General features: G+C 40.2%; 1 protein-coding gene across 4 annotated transcripts in view; it reads left to right on the top strand.

The window, feature by feature from the left end:
• HACD4 (3-hydroxyacyl-CoA dehydratase 4) overlaps positions 1-25,980 on the top strand; it is a 33,616-nt gene that overhangs the window by 7,014 nt on the left and 622 nt on the right. For 2 of the 4 annotated variants that reach the window (XM_056520145.1, XM_056520165.1), the window contains 6 exons: positions 5,409-5,511; positions 11,592-11,719; positions 20,869-20,981; positions 23,109-23,215; positions 24,048-24,179; positions 24,258-24,350. In XM_056520145.1, the coding sequence (XP_056376120.1) occupies positions 5,409-5,511; positions 11,592-11,719; positions 20,869-20,981; positions 23,109-23,215; positions 24,048-24,179; positions 24,258-24,340 (666 nt within the window). In that variant the 3' untranslated portion in view covers positions 24,341-24,350. The remainder of the gene's footprint in view (positions 1-5,408; positions 5,512-11,591; positions 11,720-20,868; positions 20,982-23,108; positions 23,216-24,047; positions 24,180-24,257; positions 24,351-25,980) is intronic. The other 2 variants (XM_056520175.1, XM_056520155.1) reach the window with 1 other exon arrangement.

Below are 25,980 nucleotides of genomic sequence, written 5' to 3'. Positions count from 1 at the left end.
ATAATTCTCATGTTATCAACTATTAAGAGTACAATTAAAATTTTATTGAACAAACCTCCTAATGATATCAGTATTCTTTTTTAACGTAAAAACTTACAATACACTCTTCCAAATTATTGTGCACAGTAAGTTTCAAAACACTTTATAGGTTGTTAAGAACTGAAAATTGTCATTTGTTGTGTTTGCAGCATATATACTAAAATTAAAAGCTATTTCAAGCAAACTTTTAATAACATTTTAACTTTTTAAACATTTTAACAGGCCATGTTACATTTTAACATAGGACCCCTTATTTGATAGCAGCTTCACAAGTCTTGCATCCATTGAACTTGTGAGGTTTTGGACTGTTTCTGCTTGAATTTGTTTGCAAGATGTCAGAATAGCCTCCCAGATCTTTTGCTTGAGGATACTCCAAAGGTTCTCAATAGGATTGAGGTCAGGGGAGGATGGAGGCCACACCATGACTTTCTTTCCTTTTATCCCCATAGCAGCCATTGATGCAGAGGTATTCTTTGTAGCATGAGATGGTGCATTGTCATGCATGAAGATGATTTTATTAGGGAAAGCATAGTTCTTCCTTCTGTACCAGGGAACAAAGTGGTCAGTCAGAAACTCCACATACTTTGCAGAGGTCATCTTTACACCTTTGGGGACCCTAAAGGAGCCGACCAGCTCTCTTCCCGTGATTCCGGCCCAAAACATGACTCCACCGGTGCCTTTCTGATGTTGCAGCCTTGTTGGAACAGGGTGGCCGTTGGAACAGGGTGGTCGTCCACCAACCATCCATTTGGACCATCCAGGGTTGCACGACACTTATCAGTGAACAGGACACTTTGAAAATTAGTTTTCATGTATTTTTCTGCCCAATGCAGCCATTTCTGCTTGTAAGCATTGGTTAGTGGTGGCCGAATAGAAGGTTTATGCACAGTTGCAAGACTCTGGAGGACTCTACACCTTGATGTGTAGCTTCAAATATCTGTTTGCTGCTATGTAATGGTATTTTGGCAGCTGCTCTCGCTATCTGATGCATGGATCTGGCAGAAATCTTCCTCAATGTGCCTTTATCTGCACAAATCTTTCTGTGTTCTCAATAAGCCACAAATATCTTAATAGTCAATAGTAATAGTAATTGAACTATTTCACTCTTTTCAGCAGCAGAGAGATCCTTTTTCTTCCCCATATTGCTTGAAAATGGTGCTCTGCTTAATAATGTGGAACACCCACCTTAAATAGTTTTTCCTTAAAGGGGTACTCCGGTGGAAAACTTATTATTTTTTTTTTTTAAATCAACTGGTACCAGAAAGTTAAACAGATTTGTAAATTAGTTCATGAAAGTGCAAAGTGCAGTCAGCTCATCACAGTCCTCCACAAGGGGTAGAACCTCCGGTAATATGGAATAGAAAGACAGATGCCAGCGGTAAAATTACTTCTCCTTGATCAAATCCAAGTTAAAACATCGGAACATCTCAGAAACATCAGCAGCAAAGCAGAACTAGGGAAACACTATGCATGATGCGTTTCAGGTCATGTGACCTTTCTTCAGATGTATGGTAGGTAGTGGAGAGGTGTGAGTTTATATGTGGCTGGAGGAACCAGGTGCATTAATTGCACTCAAGGAATTAACCCTGTTCACTCCAAAGCCTAATCCACCTGTCCACTGGGAATCATGACTATAGCATGACAATGTGTTCCGAAGCGGAACTACAAAACACAAACTCAGAAATATACAAAAAATATAAAAGAAATATAAAGAAAATAACATCTAATAATACAAAAGATTTGCAAATGACTTCTATTAAAAAATCTTAATATTTCCAGTGCTTTTTAGCGGCTGTATACTACAGAGGAAAATCTTTTCTTTTTGGATTTCTTTTCTGTCACGACCACAGTGCTCTCTGCTGACACCTCTGTTCATTTTAGGAACTGTCCTAAGCAGCATATGTTTGCTATGGGGATTTTCTCCTGCTCTGGACTGTTCCTGACATGGACAGAGGTGTCAGCAGAGAGCTCTGTGTTCAGACAGAAAATAAATCCAAAAAGAAAAGAATTTCCTCTGTAGTATACAGCCACTAATAAGTACTGGAAGGATTAAGATTTTTTTAATAGAAGTTATTTACAAATATGTTTAACTTTACAAATATGTTTAACTTTCTACCAGAGTACCCCTTTAAAGTGGGCTCACATGGCAATCTAATAATCACAGGTGTCTGAGATTGTTTTCAGTGATCAAAAGAGCCCCCAGACACAATGCCATCCATGAGTTAAACTAAAAAACAACATTTTTAATCTTTGTGACACTTAAATAGAATTTGTATAATAATTTGTAACAGGGTGTATAAATGGACTGAAAAAAAAATGGGGAAAAACTGATCCGGGTAAAACCCCATTAAAAAACAAAGGTACATTTCCCCCCGCCTGGAGGGAAAAAAAGATTAAGTCTGTATGGACAACAAGCCTTCTTTACTGTAACAATTGTGACTTTATGGAACAGTCTAGCTGAGGAGCTGGTCACAGCAGTTGAGGGCTTCAAAACAGTCTTAGGCTACTTTCACACTGAGTATTCATCCGTTATTAAACATCCGTTTTCTGTGGAAAAATGGATGTATAATAACGGATGAAATAACAGGTGCTAACAGCTGAATAACATCAGTCAAAATAACGGGCATATTCATCTGTTAAGACACGTTATAACATCCGTCATGTACGGCCCTTTTAACACCTCTGCCTACAGACTACCACAGCCAGGACTACTACTACTCCCATCATGGAACAGAATTTTTCCATGATTGGAGTAGTAGTTCCCTGGCTGTGGGAGTCTGCGGGTGGTTGAGTGTTTGTACTACTACCTCCATCATCACTGTTCCATGATGGGGGTTGTAGTACAGGGCTGAGGGAATGATCGTACCATATCTCACTTCTGAGACCCGATGCGATTAGAAGTTATTAAACAGGGGTAGCGGGCGGCATGCTGTGCTCCCCTGCGATGTATGATGTATTTTACTTTCATTTTTAAGTTCCCCGCCGGGAGCCCTGAATGGCCAATACGGATGAGCCAATTAGGGCTCCCGGCGGGGACTTTAAAAATGAAAGTAAAATACATTGTACATCGCAGGGGAGCACAGCATGCTGCCCGCTCCCCTGTTTAAGTTTTTTTCTAGTGTATACAAGTTACCATCCACCTCATGGGACAAGAGCTTTGTCATATGGCCATTTCCTTAGGTTATGTAGGAACAACTCCGACTATGCCACATTCATTGAACAATCTTGTGCCGTGATGGACAAGCTGAGAGTGAGGGGGTATCCTGAATCTATAATACAGCAGGCTTTTGATAGAGCAAGAACACAAGAACGCAGAGATATCATTTTTGGTGGTCGGAAACGCAAAAAGAAAAAACAACTAAAACAAGCAATTTTTTATTTTTTTATTTAACCCAGCCGCGAATTTGGTAAAACATGTGATCAATAAGAATTGGCATCTGCTACAAGCAGACAGAGATCTGCTGGATCTCACAAATCAACGCCCTTTAATTTTGTTTGGTTGCAGCGAGAATTGCCGAAAGGTCATTTCTGTTGCGAACATTGTTCTTTTTTGCAAATATTTAGAGACATCACATTGCATACAGTTAGGTCCTGTTAGCCACACGATTAATGATTTCATGACATGTTGATCAGATTTAATTGTTTATGCCATTATCTGTCCCTGTATGTTATTCTATATCGGAAAAACTATACACTCTCTATTTGATAGGGTACGGGAGCACTTTTACTCCATACGCACAGGGAAAGGATCCCCTTGCTTCATTTCACATATGAAGGACAAACATGATGGGGACATAACTGGAGTTCGGTCTCTAAATTTGCAGCGAATTGATAATTTAGACAGCAGTTTGGACAGGCACACAAGATTGTTGCAGGCTGAAGCCAGATGGATTATCCGGATGGCAGCCACTGGCCGTTTAGGCTTTAATTACAGGAATCACCTGTCAGTCTTCCTGTGATACTGTATGTTTTTATGATTCATGATGTTTGTTTTTGCATTTTGTATTATGTGTATTGGTATTTATTTATTATGTGTCACTTTTGGTTCTCTTTTTTGATGTATTGGTAAATGGATTACCTTGTATGTGTGCACTAAGGGTTAAGGGGTTGTACCACCCTCCTTCCCATCTTAACTTGATAAAGCGTCATAGTGGCGTGAAACAAGTGCGCTGTTGGTTTAGTGCATCTTCGTGTATACCCTGCTCCAAGCAATAAAGCAGCAAGTGATTGCAAGAAGTGTCCTGGGTGCCGTGTCATTTCTCTCTCATAAGGCAATATACACACATATGTTAGCGCATGCCCGATTTCAAAGGGAGTGCGGGAAGCTGGATCTACATTGCTGGGATGTGCTGCAGTGCAGTACCGACACCGCAGCCCATCCCAGCAATGTAGATCCCTCAAAATATTTCTAAGCTATCAATATCATCTTTAAGGTTTTATATGAATGTGTTTTTATTACTGTGCAGAAAATGTGTTTTCCCCACTATTATTATATTTTAATACGTTTTTAATGAAACTGTGTTATGAACACATGCCATCATTCCAATTCTATATGGTTTTGATGAAACTTTGTTATGAACACAAGCAGTGACTCACAAAGAAGCAGAACTCAGCACCCATACTGCCAACCAGATTGAAGTTGCCAACCATAATAGAATATGTAAATGTCTCTTCCACCATCCAGTGATGTCATCCTGACATCCAGCTTCCCGCGCTCCCTTTAAAATCGGGCATGCGCTTACATATGTGTGTATATGTATGTGTATATATATATATATATATATATATAGATAAAAGACTAGTGGCATCCTGTTTTATATAGACCTGACGAAGCGAGGGTTCCCTTGCGAAACGTGTTGATTTAGTAAATAGTTTTTAGTAAATTATCAAAATAAACTAGTTTCTTATCCAACAAGAAGAATGAGTATCTCTCAGTGATTCCAAAGAAACTAACATCTAATTCGCCTCAGGTGCCGGACATGCACCCATCTTTTCTAGGAGAAGACAAGTTGCCTCCTCCTAAACTTGTATGAATCTGCAAGTAATGGCAGAAAACTGCTGATATTTAACTGGATAAAGTCAGAAAGTGGGAATAAGGAGTTTTTCATAATGTCAGAAAGAATATGGAAAACAATGACTTAATGACTATTGACTGTTTTATGTCCACATATTGAGGTAACCACAGTGAAATTAACATGCAAAAGTATAACTATCCCTATATTTTTTTGACAAGAAGAAATAAATAAAGGGCAATGAAAATGTTGACAACATATGGCCGACATAACAAGTAACTACAATAAAGAAATAGGTTTAGCAATTGACATCCAGTTTGTAGAATCTATAATTGTTATGTTTTCTGTCTTTACAAGTCCAGGATGAAGACCTATCTTTCTGTGTATTACCTTATACAATTCTGTGGTCATTCATGGATTTTCACCAATATGACAGCCAGGCTGCTTTTCTTTGGAAAAGGTATACATTAAAGTTCAAATTCTGTTGTGAATGACTGAAATGGAATATGTTTATTGAGATGTTCTGGACAGTTTTTTTTATCTTTCAGTGTAAAACAGGAATAACAGTTAGGGTAGGGTCCCACATAGTGCATACGCAGCATATTTCATGCTACAAGAAATCCTCTGGGCAGCTGGAAATTCACGAGACATTTTTCTATCAGTGTGGTAGGCAACAGGGTGGCGTGTAGTATATGGACAGAGTGTTGTGGAATAGAGTTTGTGACGCCAGGGTAGTGTTCGGTTAAGCATAAGCAGCTTCCTGGGCCAAGTGCTAGGGCAATTTAGACCACAGATGCAGGGTTACGGAAACTACTTTTAACTGAAAAGGTCTAGCAAGCAGATGTTACAATCCATGCAGTATAACAGCAAACTTTAGTAGTCCAATAATTGGGGTTAACTTGCATGATATGTCACTTTAAATCACTGAGCACTCTGGGACTTGTAGTTATGGTGCAGCTGTAACAAGCATAGCTTGGGTGAGCTGGACTTTAGACTGACTTGGAGACAATTAACATAGACTTGGGGTACGCTACATCCACGGAATTGCTTACTGCCTGGGGTGAACTTTGACTTTTGGACAGCTGCCAATGGCTTTCTACTCTCGTTCCTTGACTTGCGCTACAGGGCCCTTTCAGCAATATAGCGACTACTCCCTGCAACTTGGATTTTTAATGACTTGACCTGGACGGCAGGACGCTAGCGGTTAGTGTAGTTGGTCAGCACTTGACTACTCCATAGACTTTACAGACTTCTCTGACTTGGATGCTGCACTGACTTTCCTCAGACTTGGACACTGCACTGACTTTCTCCTCCCCTTTCTCCTTCTTGCCCAGGACCAGACATTTCTCTCCTCGCCAGACTGTGAACCTGTCCCCATTAGAGGTATGGGGCAGGTATGCTGCAGGGATGCTTACATTGTCCTGACTGAACTCAAACTAACTTCTCACAAACTGACTCATTCCTGTCTAGCCAGACCAGGGGGATTAGAGCTGGACTCTGATTGGCCACAGTAATCACATGATTCCTCTGCAACCTTTCATTTAAAGGTTCAGTACACTTTATACAGGATAAACGGCATACATTAACATAAAACATGAAGCAATAAATACAGAATAAAATGACAAGTTCCCTGAAGCTGTGGGACGAAACACCTGAAGCAATATCTACCTGAGAGGAAAGGGAGAGTAATGTGTTCTGTACCAGGTCACCACATGAGCAGACACACAGGGCTTCCGCAGCCATGTGTGTGCAGTAAGGTTTGTAGGCAGTCCTGTGCATCACAGTCAAAACTCTGATCACCTCCAAACATATTTCCTACAGCGTGAAATATGTGCCTTGTGCTATGTGTGACCTCACCCTTAAAGGGGTTATACAGTATTAGAAAAACATAGTTGATTTCTTGTTACAACATTGTCACACCTGTCCTCAGGATGTGTGGTATTACAACCCATCTCCAATTACTTCCAACTATCTGAGCTGCAATACCACACACAACCTAAGGACAAAATGGCACTTTTTTTGTTTGCTTTTTTAAAATTCTGGATAACCCCTTTAATATTCTGCTGAATAATAATTTAACAAATAAACATATACTGGTAATTTTAAGGCTGTATATATTTGATTCTGTTTTATACTAAGCATTCATATAAAACAGTGTACAATGCAAGACTTAGGAATGACCTCTACAAAGCCTATGGTGGGAAAGTTTGTTTACATAATATACAGCACATTAATAAATGAAAAATAACTTCATAGGGTCTTTGTACATATTCATCATCCACTATTTCATTTGATACAATCCAGCTTTAAAGTGTCCCTCCCATTTCAGAAAACTGTTGACACGTCAAAAGTTTTGATCAGTTATGGTCTCAGTGCTGAGACCCCCACGGATCAGGAGAACAAACCCGATGCCCTGGTAGGTAATGGCGGACATCAGCCATCATGCTAATGCTGCCATAAACCCTATAGATGCCTTCATCAATACAGTTCATGGCATCTGCTGCAATGCAACTTCTCTCATGGCTAATCAAATTGGCATGTCCTAGGGATCACATGAGCCAAGATGGCAGACAGAGGTTCACCCATCTGCATCCGACCCCTCTCATGGGGTTTTCTTCTCTGGTCTGCCTTCTAGTGAACCAGAGAAGTAGATCGCTGCTTATACTGATAGCTGCTATGCCTATGCATAGCAATGAACAGTATTAGCAATCAATTGATTGCTATAAATAGTTCCCTATGGGGACATACAAAAATGTAAAATAAACTGTAAAAAAAAATGTGAATAAGCCCTTCCCCAAGGAAAATCGACCCTTTTTCCCATTTTACAAAAAATAGTGTAAAAAAATGATAAACATATTTCTTATTGTTGTGTGCATAATGTCCAAACTCTCAAAATATCATGTTAATGATCCCATTCAGTTAAAGGGTAACTCTCATTAAAATACATTTTTGCTATTGCACTCCTTTTATTTGTGCTCAAGAGCACATTTTTGCCCATCTCATACACAGACTTAGGACTGAGGTCCAAAAACAGAAAGTGCAGCCTGGAGTGCTGAGGGGGTGTGTCCAGCCTCATCCAATCAAAGCTCCACTCACACTTAACTGCCATATGCTGTTTGGCTGGACACCCCCCTCCCCCCTCAGCACTCCAGGCTGCACTTCCTGTGTTTGGGCTTCGGTCCAAAGTCTATGTATAAGATGGGGGAAAATATGCTCTTGAGCTTTTTTAAGCACAAGTAAAACATAGAAAACTTTTTTTTTAACCAAAGTATATTAGAAATCTTTTTTATTTACCATAAGGAGTGCAATAGCAAAAATTAGTTTTAATGAGAGTGACCATTTAACAGTGGAAACATAAAAAAATGCCAAAATTACTTCTTCTTGGACACTTCACATTCCAAAATAATTTAATAAAAAGTGATTAAAAAGTTACACATACATTAAAGTGGTACCAAAAAGAATCTATGCGGAGCAAACAATGATCCCTCATACAGCCCCGTATACAGGAGAAGGAAAAAGTTATAGGTCAAAATAGAGCGATTTTAACTTCTTAGGGACGCCTGCTCCTGTGATATAACGTAGGGTCATGCAGTGACACCACGTCATATCGGGGTGGTCCCGGCGGCTAATGGTAGCTGGGACCTGTGGTTAATAATGGACGTTTGCGGTGATGTCCAGTATTAACCCTTTAGATGCAGTGATCAAAGTTGATTGCCGCATCTAAAGTTAGAAAAAAGCATTCCCGGCAGCTCAGTCGGGCTGATCGGGATCACCGCGGTGAAACTGCGGTGTCCTGATCAGCTGAGGACACACGAGGAGGGTCCCTACCTTCCTCCTTGGCCTCCGATCAGAGATTGATTGCTCCAAGTCTGAGATCCAGGCTGAAGCAATCGACCACCCATAACGCTGATCAATGCAATGTTATGGCATAGCATTGATCAGTGGCTGCAATCAATGTACTGCATGTTATAGTCCCCTATGGGGGCTTTAACATTGCAAAAAAAAAGTGAAAAAAAAAGTTAGTAAATATCATTTAACCCCTTCCCTAATAAAAGTTTGAATCACCGCTCTCTTCCCATTTAAAATAATCAATGGGGTAAATAAAAATAAATATAAACATATGTGGTATCGCCGTGTGCGTAAATGTCCGAACTATAAAAACATATTGTTAAGTAAACCGCATGGTCAATGGCATACAAAATTCCAAAGTTCAAAATTGCGGATTTTTGGTAACTTTTTATACCATAAAAAAATGAATAAAAAGCTATTGAAAAGTCCAATCAAAACAAAAATGGTACCGATTAAAAATTCAGATCACGGCGCAAAGAAATGAGTCCTCACACCGCCCTGTATGCAGAAAAATAAAGTTATAGAGGTCAGAATAGGACATTTTTAAATGTACTAATTTTCATGCAAACAGTTATAATTTTCACCAGTAGTAAAACAAAATCAAACCTATATAAGTAGGGTATCATTTTAATCATATGGACCTACAGAATAAAGAGAAGGTGTCATTTTTACTGAAAAATTTACTGTGTGGAAACGGAAGCCCCCAAAAGTTACAAAACTGAGTTTATTTGTTTCAATTTTGTCGCACAATTATTATTTTTTTTTGCTATTGCTGTAGATTTTATGGTAAAATTACTGATGTGATTACAAAGTAGAATTGGTGGCGCAAAAAAAAAGCCTTTATATGTGTCTGTAGGTGCAAAATTGAAAGGGTTATGATTTTTTAAAAGTGAGGAGGAACAAAAAAAAAGTGCAAGAACAGAAAAACCCTGAGCTCCTTGGGGACTCCTTTTTTAAACATACTAATTTTGTAAAAAAAAAAAAAAAAGTTTTTTTTATATTTTTTCTTAAAAGCAGTACAATAATAGAAAAGCGTGTAAACATGGGTATCATTTTAATCATATTGACCCACAAAATAAAGACATGTCATTTTGCCATACAATGTGTGAAAAAAAAAACCTCCAAAGTTTGCAAAGTTTTAAAATTTTTCCACACAGATAATAATGTTTTGGTTTTGCCATACATTTGATGGTAAAATGAGGGATGCCATTATAAAGTACAATTGGTCAAGCAAAAAACAAGCCCTGTATTGGTCTGAATATGGAAATATAAAAGGGTTATGGCTCTTAGAAGGTGAGGAGAAAAAACCAAAATGCAAAAATAAAATTGTCTGTGTCCTTAAGGGGTGACACACACAATACAATATAATACATGATATTGTGTTATATTAAATTAGGGCAGCATAGGATAAAGGGGAAAACTGATCTTAAAGGGGTATTCCAGGCAAAAACTTTTTTTTATATATCAACTGGCTCCGGAAAGTTAAACAGATTTGTAAATTACTTCTATTAAAAAATCTTAATCCTTCCAATAGTTATTAGCTTCTGAAGTTGAGTTGGTGTTTTCTGTCTAACTGCTTTCTGATGACTCACGTCCCGGGAGCTGTCCAGCTCCTATGGGGATATTTTCCCATCATGCACAGCTCCCGTGACGTGACATCATCATTGAGCAGTTAGACAGAAAACTTCAGAAACTAATAACTATTGGAAGATTTTTTAATAGAAGTAATTTACAAATCTGTTTATCTTTCCGGAGCCAGTTGATATATAAAAAAAAGTTTTTGCCTGGAATACCCCTTTAAGGGAATATGCTGTGTAGCATTGGCGCTGCACTACCGCTAACATATGGCATCTTCTATTGGACACAGCTGCTGGTTTACCTGCCAATGGTACCCTCCACTTCATGCTCCTTCCTCTAGGATGCCTTGGCATTTTAAGAGGCCAGGGTGTGCTTCTAAAATTAGTCCCTAGCCATTGGTCCCACCCCCAACTCCACCTTGCATTAGAGTTTCAAGCAAAGATGTTCTTTGTATCTGATATTGTTACAGTGTTTGACACCTCAGCCTGCTTCCCAGGCTCGGTCTCTGCCTATTGGTCTGTTCCACATTGCCTCCTCTATGTATGACAGATTCTGATAAACTAAAAACCTGTGTTTCCACTCCCCCCCCCACCCCCCGATTTGTTTTGCATGTTTCTGACTTCCCACACACACCACCATCCCAGGACCTCATCCAGTACCCAAATATGTTTCTCCATGTGCCTTGGCGCCTTTCACCAGCATCTCTTGATGTGTCAGGCCAGCCGCAACACATACTGGGATGATTCCCAGGGGTAGCATTGTGGCCTCTTGCAGTGAAGACCAGATCCTAATAGGAATTGCAAAAAGATGAACACAGAGGGACACTTAGATGACACTTTTGGGACTGCATAAAGCCACTATTGCCCAATATGTAATGTAGTTTCCTTTAAATTTTCCTGCATAATCTATAGTTTTTTAAACTGTATTTTGAGAAAAGTGAGAGATGTCTCAACATGTGAACAGCATGTGAATTGTATACTGTTGCTTGTACTTGTCATTTTGTTATTTATGACATCATAATGAGGATATGTCTTTCATTATAGCTTTGTGTTTTTGCCGCCCTGAACCTGGTTCTTTATTCTTCTTACAATCTTGCTTTTATTGTGTACACAGATTCATATGCAGATACATTCCATGCAATTGGACTGATAATGCAAGTCTGCCAGTTACTTTCTGTCCTCGAGCTAATACACCTTATAGTGGGTATAGAGCAAGAATCATTTCTGCCAAAATTTTCTCAGGTAAATATAGCAAATTTATTTGTATATTTAACTGTTTCATACATTTTTGTTTGCCTTGCTGATATGCCAAATAATTCAACAGAACATTATAACCTGTTAGGCTTCATGCACAATGCCAAATTACTGGGCTATACCTGGGTGTAACGGTTAGGCTAGGTTACATTGAGGAAGCTTTGGACAAAAAAAAGAAAAAATTCCATACCGAGGTTCCGAGTGCAGACAGCAAATGAATCAGTGGACACTAGGACCGCATGTACATTACCATCCTCATAGACAGCAATGTCTTTTACATGGATTCCGCCTTAAGAATGAGCAAGATCATTCCTTTTGTAGCGGAATTTCAGCTGCGGAGTATCCGCCAAATTCTGTAGTGTGCACTACGCGCCTGAATCCCATTGCCAACAACAAGATTCTGCTGCACCAAAATGTATGTCTGAAATTACTAAACAGAACTTCAGACAGAAATTCTGTAGCGGGAACAAAGCCTTCCTATGCCCATTCTTAGCTATGATCTTAGACATGGGTTGGGTAAGGTCTTTTGGTTTCCATGGGAAATGCCTCCAGATGTGCCTCTCCCTTGCACAGCTTTTCTGAGACAAAGTTTGGTAGCACCTATGCAAACCTAAAGCTCCGAAAAAGTGATGTAAAAATAAGGTAGAAAGTAAAGAATGGAGTATCACCTTGGTAGTCGATCCAATACCAGAAAGTATAGAGAAGATGTATATTAGAAGTATAGATAGTATGTTGATATGGGTTAAATGTGTTTTTAGTCTCTCCAACATATATCGATTTACAGGGGCATCATAAAACATACAGTATATAACATGAAATTCTATTTATCCTGCAATTCTGAATATATTATATTTTTTCCTTTGTGTTCGGATGCGCAAACACGCAGTTATCTACATAGATAGACACCAGTAAAACAAACTCACTGTATATGCTTGTACAGCTGTCACTGAGGTCAATAGGGGTATAAATTAGTTTAAAAACATTACATTAGTATAAACTTTTGACAAGTTGTCCAGACATGTCAAAACTTTAGATTGGACCAGGTCTCAGTCCCAACACCTGCTAAGATCATAAGTTATAACATTATAGTCTATGGAGAGCATTAGGCAGATTTGCCTGGCAGGGTGTGAAGTGCGCTTTACCACAGTCACTGCGGGTCTCAGGATTAAGGCCTGGTCCAATATAAACTTTTGATATGTTTGGATGTCTGCAGTTTATATTAATGACAGTAATGCATTTCCTATAGAATGTTCTGAAAGGACAATGCAGGGAGAAGACATTGCTGCACTAAACCACTGTCCCTGCACAGTTCCGACTCCACCTCTCTATGCTGATGGGTGCTGTTCAGTTAGCTGCTCCGGCTGTGACTGTGTAGCAAGCAATGTGCTACAACTAGAAGGTGTTTCCCTGTAGTGCAGGAGGAGCGCTCCTTAGAGCTTGTACTCGGTTTACAAATGTAACCACGCAGACACAGGTGTGAGCAGCTGCCGAGAAAATGTAGATAAAGATCCTGTTGCTAACTTGTGCCCCATGTGGTGAGCAATCACAACCCATTAGAGTAGTTCCAGCTACTACCCATTAGAGCAATCGGGTGGCTAAGGTATAGTAGGTTTGCTGGATGCATAATAGGTCTCTCCAATATTGTATGGCCATGCAAAGTGTATTTTCTACATTTCTAATTATTTTCTGATTTGCACCACAAGTCTAAACATACACAAAGGTCTACAGTGTGCTGAGGTTATTGTTTTTTAATGTATTGCATTGCTCTGTACAGCTTCATAAAAATGTAAAACTCCTGACCAATCAATACAGGAGCCCGTTCGAACTCCACCCCCTTTCCTGGGAATAGAGATTAACCGAAATCTAGTTTATTCAGTCTAGCCCTAGCCAGGAGCAAATGTCTTGCTTCCCAATTTTTATTTACTGAGACCACCAAAGTAGTGACCTAGGTACTTCTAATGTCAGGTATACCTCCTACATATAGATCACATACCATTCACTAGCTCTGTCTGCAACAAAGTTATTCCTTAGCCTAGTTTGAGCTCTGCTACGAGGGTAGTTTCTTAACATTTCTGCCCCAAGACAGATTTTTTCAAGCAAGGAAAAACTGAACTGGGGCCTTGCTGAGTTTCACTGGATATCTTATCGGCCTCTAGTTGGACCAGTGATAGCCTCTCTGCCATGTCAGGGGGATATGCTTCTCCCAGGATATGCATCTCTGATTGTCATGTCATAGATTGCATATAGTGGAGTTCCTATATTGCATTACACATTGCACAGTCACCTCCTGTTTGATTCTCACTAGTAGATTCCGTAATTTGGACTGTGAGTTAGAGTATCAGAGAACTGTAACATCTACACATACAAAACACTAAAGATTTACTTCTGCAAAATTACCTGCAAAATCACCATTAAGTTAAAGTCAGTGACTAAATCCTCCTGAATTCCGAGGTGTACTACAAAGCTACATTCAAATACAGTCATCCCTCAACTTACAATTGACTCAACATACAATATTTTCAACATACAATGGTCTTTTCTGGACCATTGTAACTCGAAGCCAGATTCACAATACAATGCTACGGACAGTCCAGATTTGCGAAACATGTCAATGGCTGGAAGATTTGACCAATCAGAATGGGCATTTTACTGGTAAAACACCGGTATTCCTAAAGGGCTTGCACTGACTGGCTGTCTAGTAGCGCCCCCTACAGTACAGGGAGGTATTACATGTTCTGTACTACTCTTTACCTTTGCCAGGAATAGCTGCTCCAGGTGAGGGCTGCTCCATATTACTTTTTAAGACACTGCGTGTACTGTACAGGACCCTGAAGAAGCTCCTGTCCTCTAAATAGGCAGTGATTACAGCTCCCAGCAGCTCTTTCTTACTTTTTTTTTTTTATAATAGTTTATTGTTTTCCAAAAGAATTACAAAGTCACTTGGAGAACGGATACAAAATCAAATCCAATAGAGATGAACATACAGCAAATCAAATAACACAAAATAATACAACCGTGTTTCCCCGAAAATACACCCTACCCCGAAAATAGGACCTAGCTGTATTATCGGGGTGGGCTGCAATATAAGCCCTACCCCGAAAATAAGACCTAGACCACTGACCTAGACAATGCCCGGGCTGCAAATATTAAAAAACAAACTTAACTTCGTCCTCCGTTCCCCCGTTGCTAAGGAACCATCCTCACCGTCCTCCGCTGTTATCGCTGCTTTCTGGTGTTGGGGCGTCACAGAGCCTTCAACCTATCACCGGCTGCAGCGATGTCCCGCCTCTGCCGATGATAGACTGAGCCCACTGTGATGTAAGAAGCCGGCCGGCTTCTTACATGACAGTCGGCTCAGCCTATCATCGGCCGAGGCGGGACATCGCTGCGGCCGGTGATAGGCTGAAGGCTCTGTGATGTCCCAACACCAGGAAGCAGCGATAACAGCGGAGGATAGTGAGGCCGGTGCCTTAGCAACGGGGGAACGGAGGACGAAAGTACGGTAAGTTAAAGTTTGTTTTGTAATACCCTATTTGCAGCCCGGGCACAGGAATAGATACAGCGCAGCAGCCAATCATTATTTGGGGGGGAGAGAAGCTGCACTTGCGGGTGACAAACGATTATTACCCCGATGTGGGGTGCTGGGCTGATAAACCGGCGGCGTGGGCGGAGGGACGTTGGGCTTCAGAGCTGCACCCATCACATGATAATAATGGGGGGGGGGGGGGTGTAAATACCGTGGAACCGCCATGATGTTTAATTTGCATACCTTACTGTAGACCCGGTCCTATTTTCGGAGAAACACGGAAGTAAATGAGAATGCATGCGTATGTTGACATGGGAGTATTCAGCAACCCTGTTAAACACTCTAAACATCCTACGTATGGAACACATTTGCATCTTCTGGTATATCATCCAGGGTACGCATGAACCATGTATTATTCATGCGACGTGCCAACGTTGAAGTGAGCTAATAATGGATCAACTCTGTAGAATATTACCACACAATAGAATTCAATGTATAATGACTTCTTGGTCACGATACGGAGTCTTTCGTCCTAACCCTTTTCTAATAAGAGCATACAGGGATAACAATTAGGCCGAACCATAGGGCATGAATGTTGCACAGTAGGGACTAACCACCGACTAGAGCTCATGCCAATAATGGGGAAACTGTAATCTATATTGACACTCCATAGGTGCTCTAGTGAATGTCAGAAGGGCTGTCTGAACAAGGAAACAGCTTTATATTGAAGTCATACACATGGTATAAGAGCAAAATATGTCAATATGCAAACTCAAATACGGATAACATATATGGCAGGAGTTCACAATATTTAACACAGGACACAACTGACAAGACAGATAGGACAGATACACAAGCAGCCATCACCTCCCAGTCCCCCCCCCCCCTCCCCCCCGCACATTCACAAGCGTAACCGTCTAGGTTACTTAGGTTACTTCTCAGTAACAATGATATAATACAATTCACCTACTTTATTCCCATATGGCTAATTATCAGTTGGTGCAGTAATTTCCAGATCCCCCAGAGAGCCTGAAAGAGCTGCTGTCAAGTACCACTGAGTATGTTGGAAAGGTGTCATGATTGTTATCAATTCTAGCCTATTATAATATTTCGTCAGGAAGGATTTCCATTTTGTGAAAAACTTTTTAGCCATACGGTCTTTGTATTGTAGTACAACTTTTTTGTCTAAAGTGAACAATTGTTTCATGGCATCAATGAGGTGACATATGGTAGGCGTACGAGATGTGAGCCATTCCTTCAAAATATGTTGTTTTGCTATCGCTAGGATGGAGTGCACTATTGGAGGTAGGTGTCCAATTGAGTCCTCATCTTCCCCATCCAATATTGAGATGTGGAATAGAGCTTCATTATGAGTCGCTTTCTTACTTTTATATGTAAGGCTGCTTTCACACTATAGGGTTGTTCCATTAAAAGATCCGTTATAAAACTTATTAACGGATGTTAAACATCCGTTACAAAATCCCATTCAAGTCTATGGGATTTTTTGATTATCCGTTATGACCCGTTATAGCCCATCATGAATAACGGACTATATTTGTGACGATAGAAAAAACGGCACATGCACAAATTTTTCATCCATCACAAGAAACGGGTAAATTAACGGCCGTTATTTTTAACATTGAAGTCTATGGCAAACGGATGAGCCTTTATGTCATCCGTTTGCACCTGGTTTATAATATCCATTATTACTTCTGAGCATGCTCAGAAGAGGTGACATCAGCAGACTCCTGCAGTGCTACTACTACTACTCCCATCATGGAACAGACTTCTTGATGGGAGTAGTAATTCCCTGGCTGCAGGAGTCTGGGGAGGCTACATTAGTGTTTGTACTACTACCCCCATCATGGAACAGAGTCTGTTCTACGATGGGGGTTGTAGTACAGGGGCTGAGGGATTGATCGCACCAGGTTTAACTTCTGAGACCCGATGCGATCAGAAGTTATTAATCAGGGGAGCGGCAGGGCGGCATGGTCTGCAACCCTGCAATGTATCATTTGTTTTTACTTTCATTTTTAAATCCTCCGCGGGGAGCTCTGAATGGCCGGTACTGAAGAGCCATTCAGGGCTCTCTGCAGGGTTTTTAAAATGAACATTGTGAGTGGCAGTAGGGGCCATATGTATATTAAAAGCACTGTGGGGGGCAAGATATATAGCACTGCGGGGGGGGGGGGCAGACATTTAGCCTATATATCTAGCCCCCCAGTGCTTTTTTAATATGCCCCCTGCAGCACATTAATAAAGCTATAACCCCTGCCAGCGCATATATATATATATACACCCCCCCCCCCCCCGCAGCCCATTTGTCATAATATGCCACTGCAGCGCTATGAATAAAAAGTATCTCTATCAGCAGCGCATAGTGCTGATACTTTTCATACATAGTGCTGCGGCGGCATATGTATATAGAAGCGCTGCGGGGGGCAGATAACGCTATATAGCGCATCTATATACCTATGCCACCGCAGCGCTATAAAGGAAAAGTATATCTATTAGCAGCGCATAGCAGCTGTCTGCTGGCCCTATGCGCTGCTAATAGATATACTTTTCATAGTGCTGTGGTTGCATATGTATATAGATGCACTTGGGGGGGGGGGAAGACATACAGCATTATCTGCCCCCACAGTGCTTCTATACACATATGCTGCCACAGCGCTATGTATGAAAACTATTTCAGCATCATCGGCCGGCCAGCTGCTGGCACTATGCGCTGCTGATAGAAATACTTTTCATTCATAGAGCTGCAGTGGCATATTATGACAAATGCGCTGTGGGGGTATATATCTATGTCAAAAAGTCCAACAGCAGTCTCAAAGAAGGTGAAAGAAACACAACGGTGTATCTATATCTATATATATATCTATATATATATATATATATATATATATATATATATGCGCTGGCGGGGGTCATATGTTTATTAATGCACTGCACTGCAGGGGGTATATATAAATGCACTCGCTGGGTGTACACATATATATACAGTGGGGATCAAAACTTTGTGAACCCCAGGTAAAATTTGTATTAATGTGTATAAAGAAGCCAAGGAAAGATGGAAAAATCCCCAAAAGGCATCAAATTACAGATTAGACATTCTTATAAAATGTCAACAAAAGTTAGACACTTTCAAAATAACAGAAAACAAAAAAATAGCGTCTGCAAAAGTTTGGGCACCCTGCAGAGTTAATATCTTGTACTGCCCCCTTTGGCAAGTATCACAGCTTATAAACGCTTTTTGTAGCCAGCCAAGAGTCCTTCAATTCTTGTTTGAGGTATCTTTGCCCATTCTTCCTTACAAAAGTCTTCCAGTTCTTTGAGATTTCTGGGCTGTCTGTCACACACTGCTCTTTTAAGGTCTATTCATAGATTTTCAATTATGTTGAGGTCATGAGATTGTGAAGGTCATGGCAATACCTTCAGTTTACGCCTCTTGATGTAATCCCCCGTGGATTTTGAGATGTGTTCAGGATCATTATCCATTTGTAGAAGCCATCCTCTCTTTAACTTCAGCTTTTTCACAGATGGCATCAAGTTAGCATCCAAAATTTGCTGACATTTTATTAAATTCATTTTTTCTTCTACTCGTGATATGTTCCCTGTGCCACTGGCTGCAATACAACCCCAAAGCATGATTGATCCACCCCCATGCTTAACAGTTGGACAGAGGTTCTTTTCATTAAATTCTGTTCCCCTTCTTCTCCAAACGTACCTTTGCTCATTCTGGCAAAAAAGTTAAATTTTAACCTCATGAACCACAGAACTAGTTTCCAAAATGCATCAGCTTTGTCTATATGTTCATTTGCAAAGTTCAAACGCTGATTTTTGTGTTGAGGACGTAGAAGAGGTTTTCTTCTGATGACTCTTCCGTGAAGACCATATTTGTTCAAGTATCTCTTTATAGTGGAATAGTGTACCACAACTCCAGTGTCTGCCAGATCTTTCTGGAGGGATTGTGCAGTCAAACGTGGGTTTTGAATTATTTTTCTCACAAACCTTCGAGCTGTTCTGTCTGATATTTTTCTTGGTCTTCCAGATCTTGCTCTAACTTCCACTGTTCCTGTTGACTGCCATTTCTTAATTACATTCCGAACAGAGGATATTGACAAACGTTTTGCTATCTTCTTATAGCCTTCTCCAGCTTTGTGAGCGTCAACTATTTTCAGTTTCAGATTTCTAGACAACTGCTTAGAAGAACCCATGGTGCTGATTGTTGGGGCAAGGTCAGATTAGTCTGGGCATTTAAAACCTTTGAGATTGGCATCACCTGGTCTTCCCAGATGATGACTGAGAACAATCCATGACACTGGCAGGTCTCGGCTTTGCAAAGGGGCCAGTGCATGCTATAAATTCTGCTGTGTGCCCAAACTTTTGCAGATGCCATTTTTTTGTTTTCTGTTATTTTGAAAGTGTAAATAATGGAAATAAAATCTAACTTTTATTGACATATTATAAGAATGTCTAATCTGTAATTTGATGCCTTTTAAAGATCTTTCCATCTTTCCTTGGCTTCTTTATGCACATCAATGCAAATTTTTACCTGGGATGCCCACATTTTCGATCCCCATTGTATATATAAATATATATATATATAAATGTGCTGGCGGGGGTCATATCTTTATTAATGCTCTGCGGGGGCATATTATAAATGTGCTGGGAGGGTAGATATATAGGCTATATGTCTGCCCACCTGCAGCGCTATATATCTTGCCCCCACAGCGCCTTTAATATACATATGGCCCCCGCTGCCACTCACAATGTTCTTTTTAAAAACCCAGCCGAGAGCGCTGAATGGCTCCTCAGTACCGGCCATTCAGGTCTCCCTGCAGGGGATTTAAAAATGAAAGTTAAAACACAGGATACATCGCAGGGTTGCGGACCATGCCGTCCGCTCCCCTGCTTAATAACTTCTGATCACATTGGGTCTCAGAAGTGAGACCTTGTGCGATCAATCCCTCAGCCCCTGTACTACAACCTCCATCATTGAACACACTATGTTCCATGATGGGGGTAGTAGTACAAACACTAATGTAGCCTCCCGAACTATCTGCAGACTCCCGCAGCCAGGGAATTACTACTCCTATCATGGAAAGAAGTCTGTTCCATGATGGGAGTAGCAGTAGTCCCGGCTGTGGGAGTCTGTAGGTGTTAAAAACGGCCGTACATGACAGATGTTATAACGGGTCTTAGCACCCGTTATTTCATCTTATTATACATCTGTTTTTACACAGAAAAAGGATGTTAAATAACAGATGAATGCTCATAGTGTGAAAGGAGCCTAAGGACTTTCTTTATGTGTATTAATTATCTACTTAGTTTTCTTTAATCCTCACTTTTACCTATTTTAGGATGACATTTTGGGACTTCAGAACCAATTATCAGGTTTCCATAGAGTTATGGTCTCAACATACAATGGTCGTCCTGGAACCGATTAATATTGTAACTTGGGGGACCACTGTATATGTATTGTACTGAAAACACAGCTCCAAGCCATTTTAGATATGACAAAGCATTTTCCTCCTGAAAATCCTGTAATTTTACCATTCCTGTGGATACTAGACTAATGGAATTTTGCATATATACATTGCCTTGACAGATTACAGAAAGACTAGTCATCTTGTTTCTGGTGATCACAAGCCAAGAAGAAGTACAGAGTAAATGTATAGTCTGCCTTCTCTTTTTCCTCTGGAATCTGTGGGATGTTATCAGGTAATAAGATTTATTAGATAGACAACAAACCATTTACGGTGCTAAAAATTATACTTCATCATGTCAAAGTATTTTTTAGGCTGTGTTCAAACATTCAGGTTTTAATTGGAAATATTGAATATAATGCCAGGAACAGATCATAACTGGATAACACATATAAAGGAAAAAGGCTATGTTTACACGGTGGAAATTATGTTCACATGGAGGCTGTTCTGAGACAGAGGAGCACCGGCAGAACATGTCGGCGATGGGACCACTCGGAAATTCGCCGTCTCATAGACGGCAATGCAATTCCAAGCGGAATCCACAAAAACACTGAACAGGTTCAATGTTTTTGCTATGCCGGAATCAGAATTTCAATGGTTGATATGGAAATTCTGCCATGTGAACAGAGCAGCAGAATCCCATTGAAATCAATAGGACTCTGCTGCTGTGGAATGTCCTGTGGAATATTTATACAGAATTGCGCACATTCTGCCATGTGAACATACCTTAAGAAAGACATTTAATCCTGTACCTGTTGGGGGGGGGGGGAAATTTTTTTGTGCAAACTCTACCTGTGTGCAAAAATTCTGCAATATTTTGCCAGTTTACGCCACGCTTGCCAAATGACTGTGACTTGCAACAGAGGGGGTGTAGTTTTATGTGAAGGGGGTGTGATTGCTGCCATGGACTGAAATTACAACAATTTTAACCCCTTAAGGATGCAGGGTTTTTCTGTTTTTGCACTTTAGTTTTTTCCTTATCACATTCTAAAAATCATAACGCTTTCAACTTTGCACCTACAGATACATATGAGGGCTTTTTTTTTGCACCACCAATTTTACTTTGTAATGACATCAATCATTTTACCACCCAATCTATGGCGAAACCGGGGAAAAAATATTTGTGGGACAAAATTGAAATAAAAATGCAATTATAAATATTTTTCCCATTTGGGGGCTTCTGGTTTCTACGCAGTGCACTTTTTGGTAAAAATGACACATTCTCTTTATTCTGTAGGTCCATTTGATTAAAATGATACCCTACTTATATATTTTTGTTTTGATCAGACTTTTTGATTGCTTTTTATTAATTTTTTATGGTATAAAAAGTGACCCAAAAAACGCCATTTTGGACTTTGAAATTTTTTTAATGGGCACACCATTTACTGTGCGGTTAAATTAATGATATATTTTTAGAGTTCGGACATTTACGCATGCGGTGATACCACATATGTTTATATATATATTTTTTTACATAGTTGTTTTTTTTAAATTGGAAAAGGGGGGTGATTCAAACTTTTATTAGGGAAGGGGTTAAATTACATTTATTAACTCTTTTTCTTTTTTTACACAGTTTTTTTTTTTGCAATGTTATAGCCCCCATAGGGCACTAAAACATGAATTGCACTGATTGAATACACTGATCAATGCTATGCCAAAGCATTGCATTGGTCAGTGTTTTCTGCGGTCGAGGCTTGGAGCAATCAAGTGCCGATTGGAGAGCCGGGAGAAAGGTAAGAAGACTCCCTCTGAGCTAACCGCCGATTTTTTTTCTCCCGTTTTAGACGCTGTGATCAACTTTGATCGTGGTGTCTAAGGGGTTAATACCATACATCAGCCTGGTTGGCGACATTTGGTATTAACCACAGGTCCTGGTTGCTGATAGCAACCAGGACCTGTTGGGTATGAAGTGCGCTCAGCTTCTGAGTGCACTTCACATAACGGGACCCGACACAGGATGTAAATATACGTCCTGTGTCGTTAAGGGGTTAATAGAAAATTGTTGTGGATCTGCAACTTTGCATTTTCTTGCACATCGTATAAAAGAAGAAAAATCTATGATTTTCAAATCAATAATAGAGTATTTTTTCAGTGGAACTGCAGCAATATGTTGAATGTGGATTTTAGTGTAGAGTCTAACTTCTCCATTGAGGTTGATTGGGACAAAATTCACAGCAAATCTACGAACAATACCTAACAGAAAATGAAGTGCTATGAACTACAGGTCAATTACCAGGTGAAAAAAATCCACAGAAAGTAGATTTACATCACAAGAATCCAAGCTGTGTACAGTTAAAGTATTAAATCCCCATGTTTCAATACCTACACTTATTGTACATGACTGAATTGTTCCTTGTTTCAGATACCCATACCTTTTGTTATCTGCTGTAGGAATAGACTACCCAGCTCTAACATGGCTGTACCATACACTATGGATTCCAGTCCACCCTTTGTCTCTGCTAGCTGAAGGTATATCACTAAGTCATCTCATGCCTTTACTACAAGTATAGCACAGTCAGGCTATGCTCACACGTGGTTTTTGGGGTGAAAAATGAGTGTATTATGTCTTAAAATTTAAATATTTTACATCTGTAATGTTTTCTGTTGAATTACATTGAAATTAATGAGAAACCACTACAGAGTTTACTTGTTTTACAGAAAAAAAGGGTCTTTTTGGTACATATATACTAAAAGAAAACTTTAAAATTGAAAGTAAAGTCCTGACTTAGGTAAAGCGTACTAAAAATGCTAAAAAAAAAAAGCTATGTAAAACAAAAATGCAATTACAAATGCTCCAAAAAGCTATAAAAAAGCCTAAACATTAGAATCGTATTTGGCTTGTGAATACAAGTGTCTTTTTGAACTTCAAAACTCACTGTGTGAACATAGCCTACAAATTCATGGGCACTGTTATTTCACAAATTTGTTTTTAAATAAGTAGATTAGAAAGTCTCCTACATGTGCTTGCACTGTCATATCAGAGTCCAAAATGTAAATTCTTCTTAATGGACACCTTTTCTGCCCCACCTTTTAAATTCTTCATTCACACTGGAAAACCAAAGCTCAAGTTTGCCTTGTTTTTAAAAGTTTGACTAGCTCAATGAGTAGCTCAATTAATCTGTAGGATGTGGTAAAAAAAAAAGTCTGTTCCACAGAGCCCACACTTTCTCAACTTAAAGAAGTGGTTGCCAGGTACAACAGGCCATTTGGTCTTTTGGTGGCCATTCCCAATAGTTCACTGGCTTATATGTAACTACTACTGTACAATGCTGTATTTAACCTCTTATTTTCTGTTTTGCAGTGTACACAGTCTATGAATCACTGCCTTATTTTGAAGCCCTTGGCACATTTTGCTATACACTCTCACTGCCATTTGCAGTTTCCATTCACTTCCCTTACATTTTGAAAGTATATCTGGTTCTTTTACCAGCAGGTAAGGTCCTTTTAGAAACTATACGTGTGTTGGTAAGTTTTGAACCACTTCTAAGTTAACAAACATTTTATCACGTAGGTGTTTTGTACACATGCAGCCATCTCTACAGTAAAAGAAAATTGTATCTAAAGCACCAAGAGTTAAAACTTAAAGTGAAGTGACAGAAGTAAGGTAAGCAAGAAACATGAACAACATGTAGAAAAATTCCTTTTATATTTGTTAGCTATATTCCACAAATTAAGTGGAGACATATTTAGGCAATCTCTAATAAAATAATAAAGGAAATTTCAACTCAAACTAAAATTGGTCATACAAAAGTAAATAAGTTATGTTAGAGCAGCAGCTTAAGTTTTGCTAACTACATTTGCTATTATAAAACTTATATTGGCATATTTCTATTAAGTGGTCGATGCCATTTGGCAAATGTAGCCATATTAGTTGTCACTTTTGAATTAGCTTTTTAATCTGATAACAAGCGTTGTTTTCCTGATTCACTACGCTGAGAAACTCAAACAAAATATGGCAACAAATATGGCAACACTTCTTGATGTGCATTTTTCATTAATGGCTATAGCAATAAAACAGAAAAAGTACCGTATTTATCGGGGTATACCACGCATCGGCCTATAACACGCACCCTCATTTTACCAAGGATATTTGGGTAAAAAAAGTTTTTTACCCAAATATCCATGGTAAAATGAGGGTGCGTGTGTGCACGTGTATACCCCGATATATCCCCAGGAAAGGCAGTGGGAGAGAGGCCGTCGCTGCCCGCTTCTCTCCCCCTGCCTTTCCTGGGGTCTAGAGCCCTGCTGCCGGCCCTTCTCTCCCCCTGGCTATCGGCGCCGCTGCCCGTTCTGTCCCCCTGACTATCGGTGCCGGCGCCCCATTGCCAGCGCCAATAGCCAGGGGGAGAGAAATGGCGCTATGCACTGCACTGACGTCATGCGCCGCGCAGCGCATAGCAACGATGCAGGGGACATACACCGGAGGCCTGAAGCAGCGCGGACCCGACCCCGGCAACAGGTAATTATGCAACCGGGGATGGGGGGAGGCAACGGGGCAGCGGCGCCGGCAATGGGTGCCGCTGCCCCTTCTCTCCCCCTGTCTGTCGGCGCCGCTGCCCCATTGCCGGCACCGCTTCTCTCCCCCTGGCTATCGGCGCCGGCAATGGGGCGGCACCGATAGTCAGGGGGACAGAACGGGCAGCGGCGCCGACAGCCAGGGGGAGAGAAGCGGCGGCAGCAGGGCTCTAGACCCCAGGAAAGGCAGGGGGAGAGAAGCCAGCAGCGACGGCCTCTCTCCCCCTGCCTTTCCTGGGGGTGTATCGGCATATAACACGCACATAGACTTTAGGCTAAACATTTTTGCCTAAAAAGTGCGTGTTATACGCCGATAAATACGGTAGATAACTCTGTAAAGAAAGGAAACTCTGTAAGGTTTGGGCAGAAATTCACTTTTATTATTTAGAAGATATAAAGTTGTCAACTTAGTTTACAAAAAAAAGTTATTTTGCCTCCTCAGTTCTTTAGATCACTTTTTATTTTAAACCATACTTCTGCTGTACAGTTTTTATTCAGATACAGGTAGGTTTTTGTGTAAGGAAAGAGACATACCTACAATAGAAGGTATATCCAGCCTGGGATACTTTACTTATTTATTTATTTTACAATGGGAGCCTATTGGGAAATGATGTCACTGTATGTCATTACAGTATAATACACTGCAGCCTTTTGTCAGCAATATACATTGTGAAATTCTCTAAACATAACCTTTACTGGTAGGCTCATACAGTATGGAG

Source organism: Hyla sarda, chromosome 1, assembly GCF_029499605.1.
Source record: "Hyla sarda isolate aHylSar1 chromosome 1, aHylSar1.hap1, whole genome shotgun sequence".
In the NCBI taxonomy this organism is placed as follows: Eukaryota; Metazoa; Chordata; class Amphibia; order Anura; family Hylidae; genus Hyla; species Hyla sarda.
Note: the sequence above shows the minus strand (reverse complement) of the source record. Positions and strands in the feature narration are given on the sequence as shown.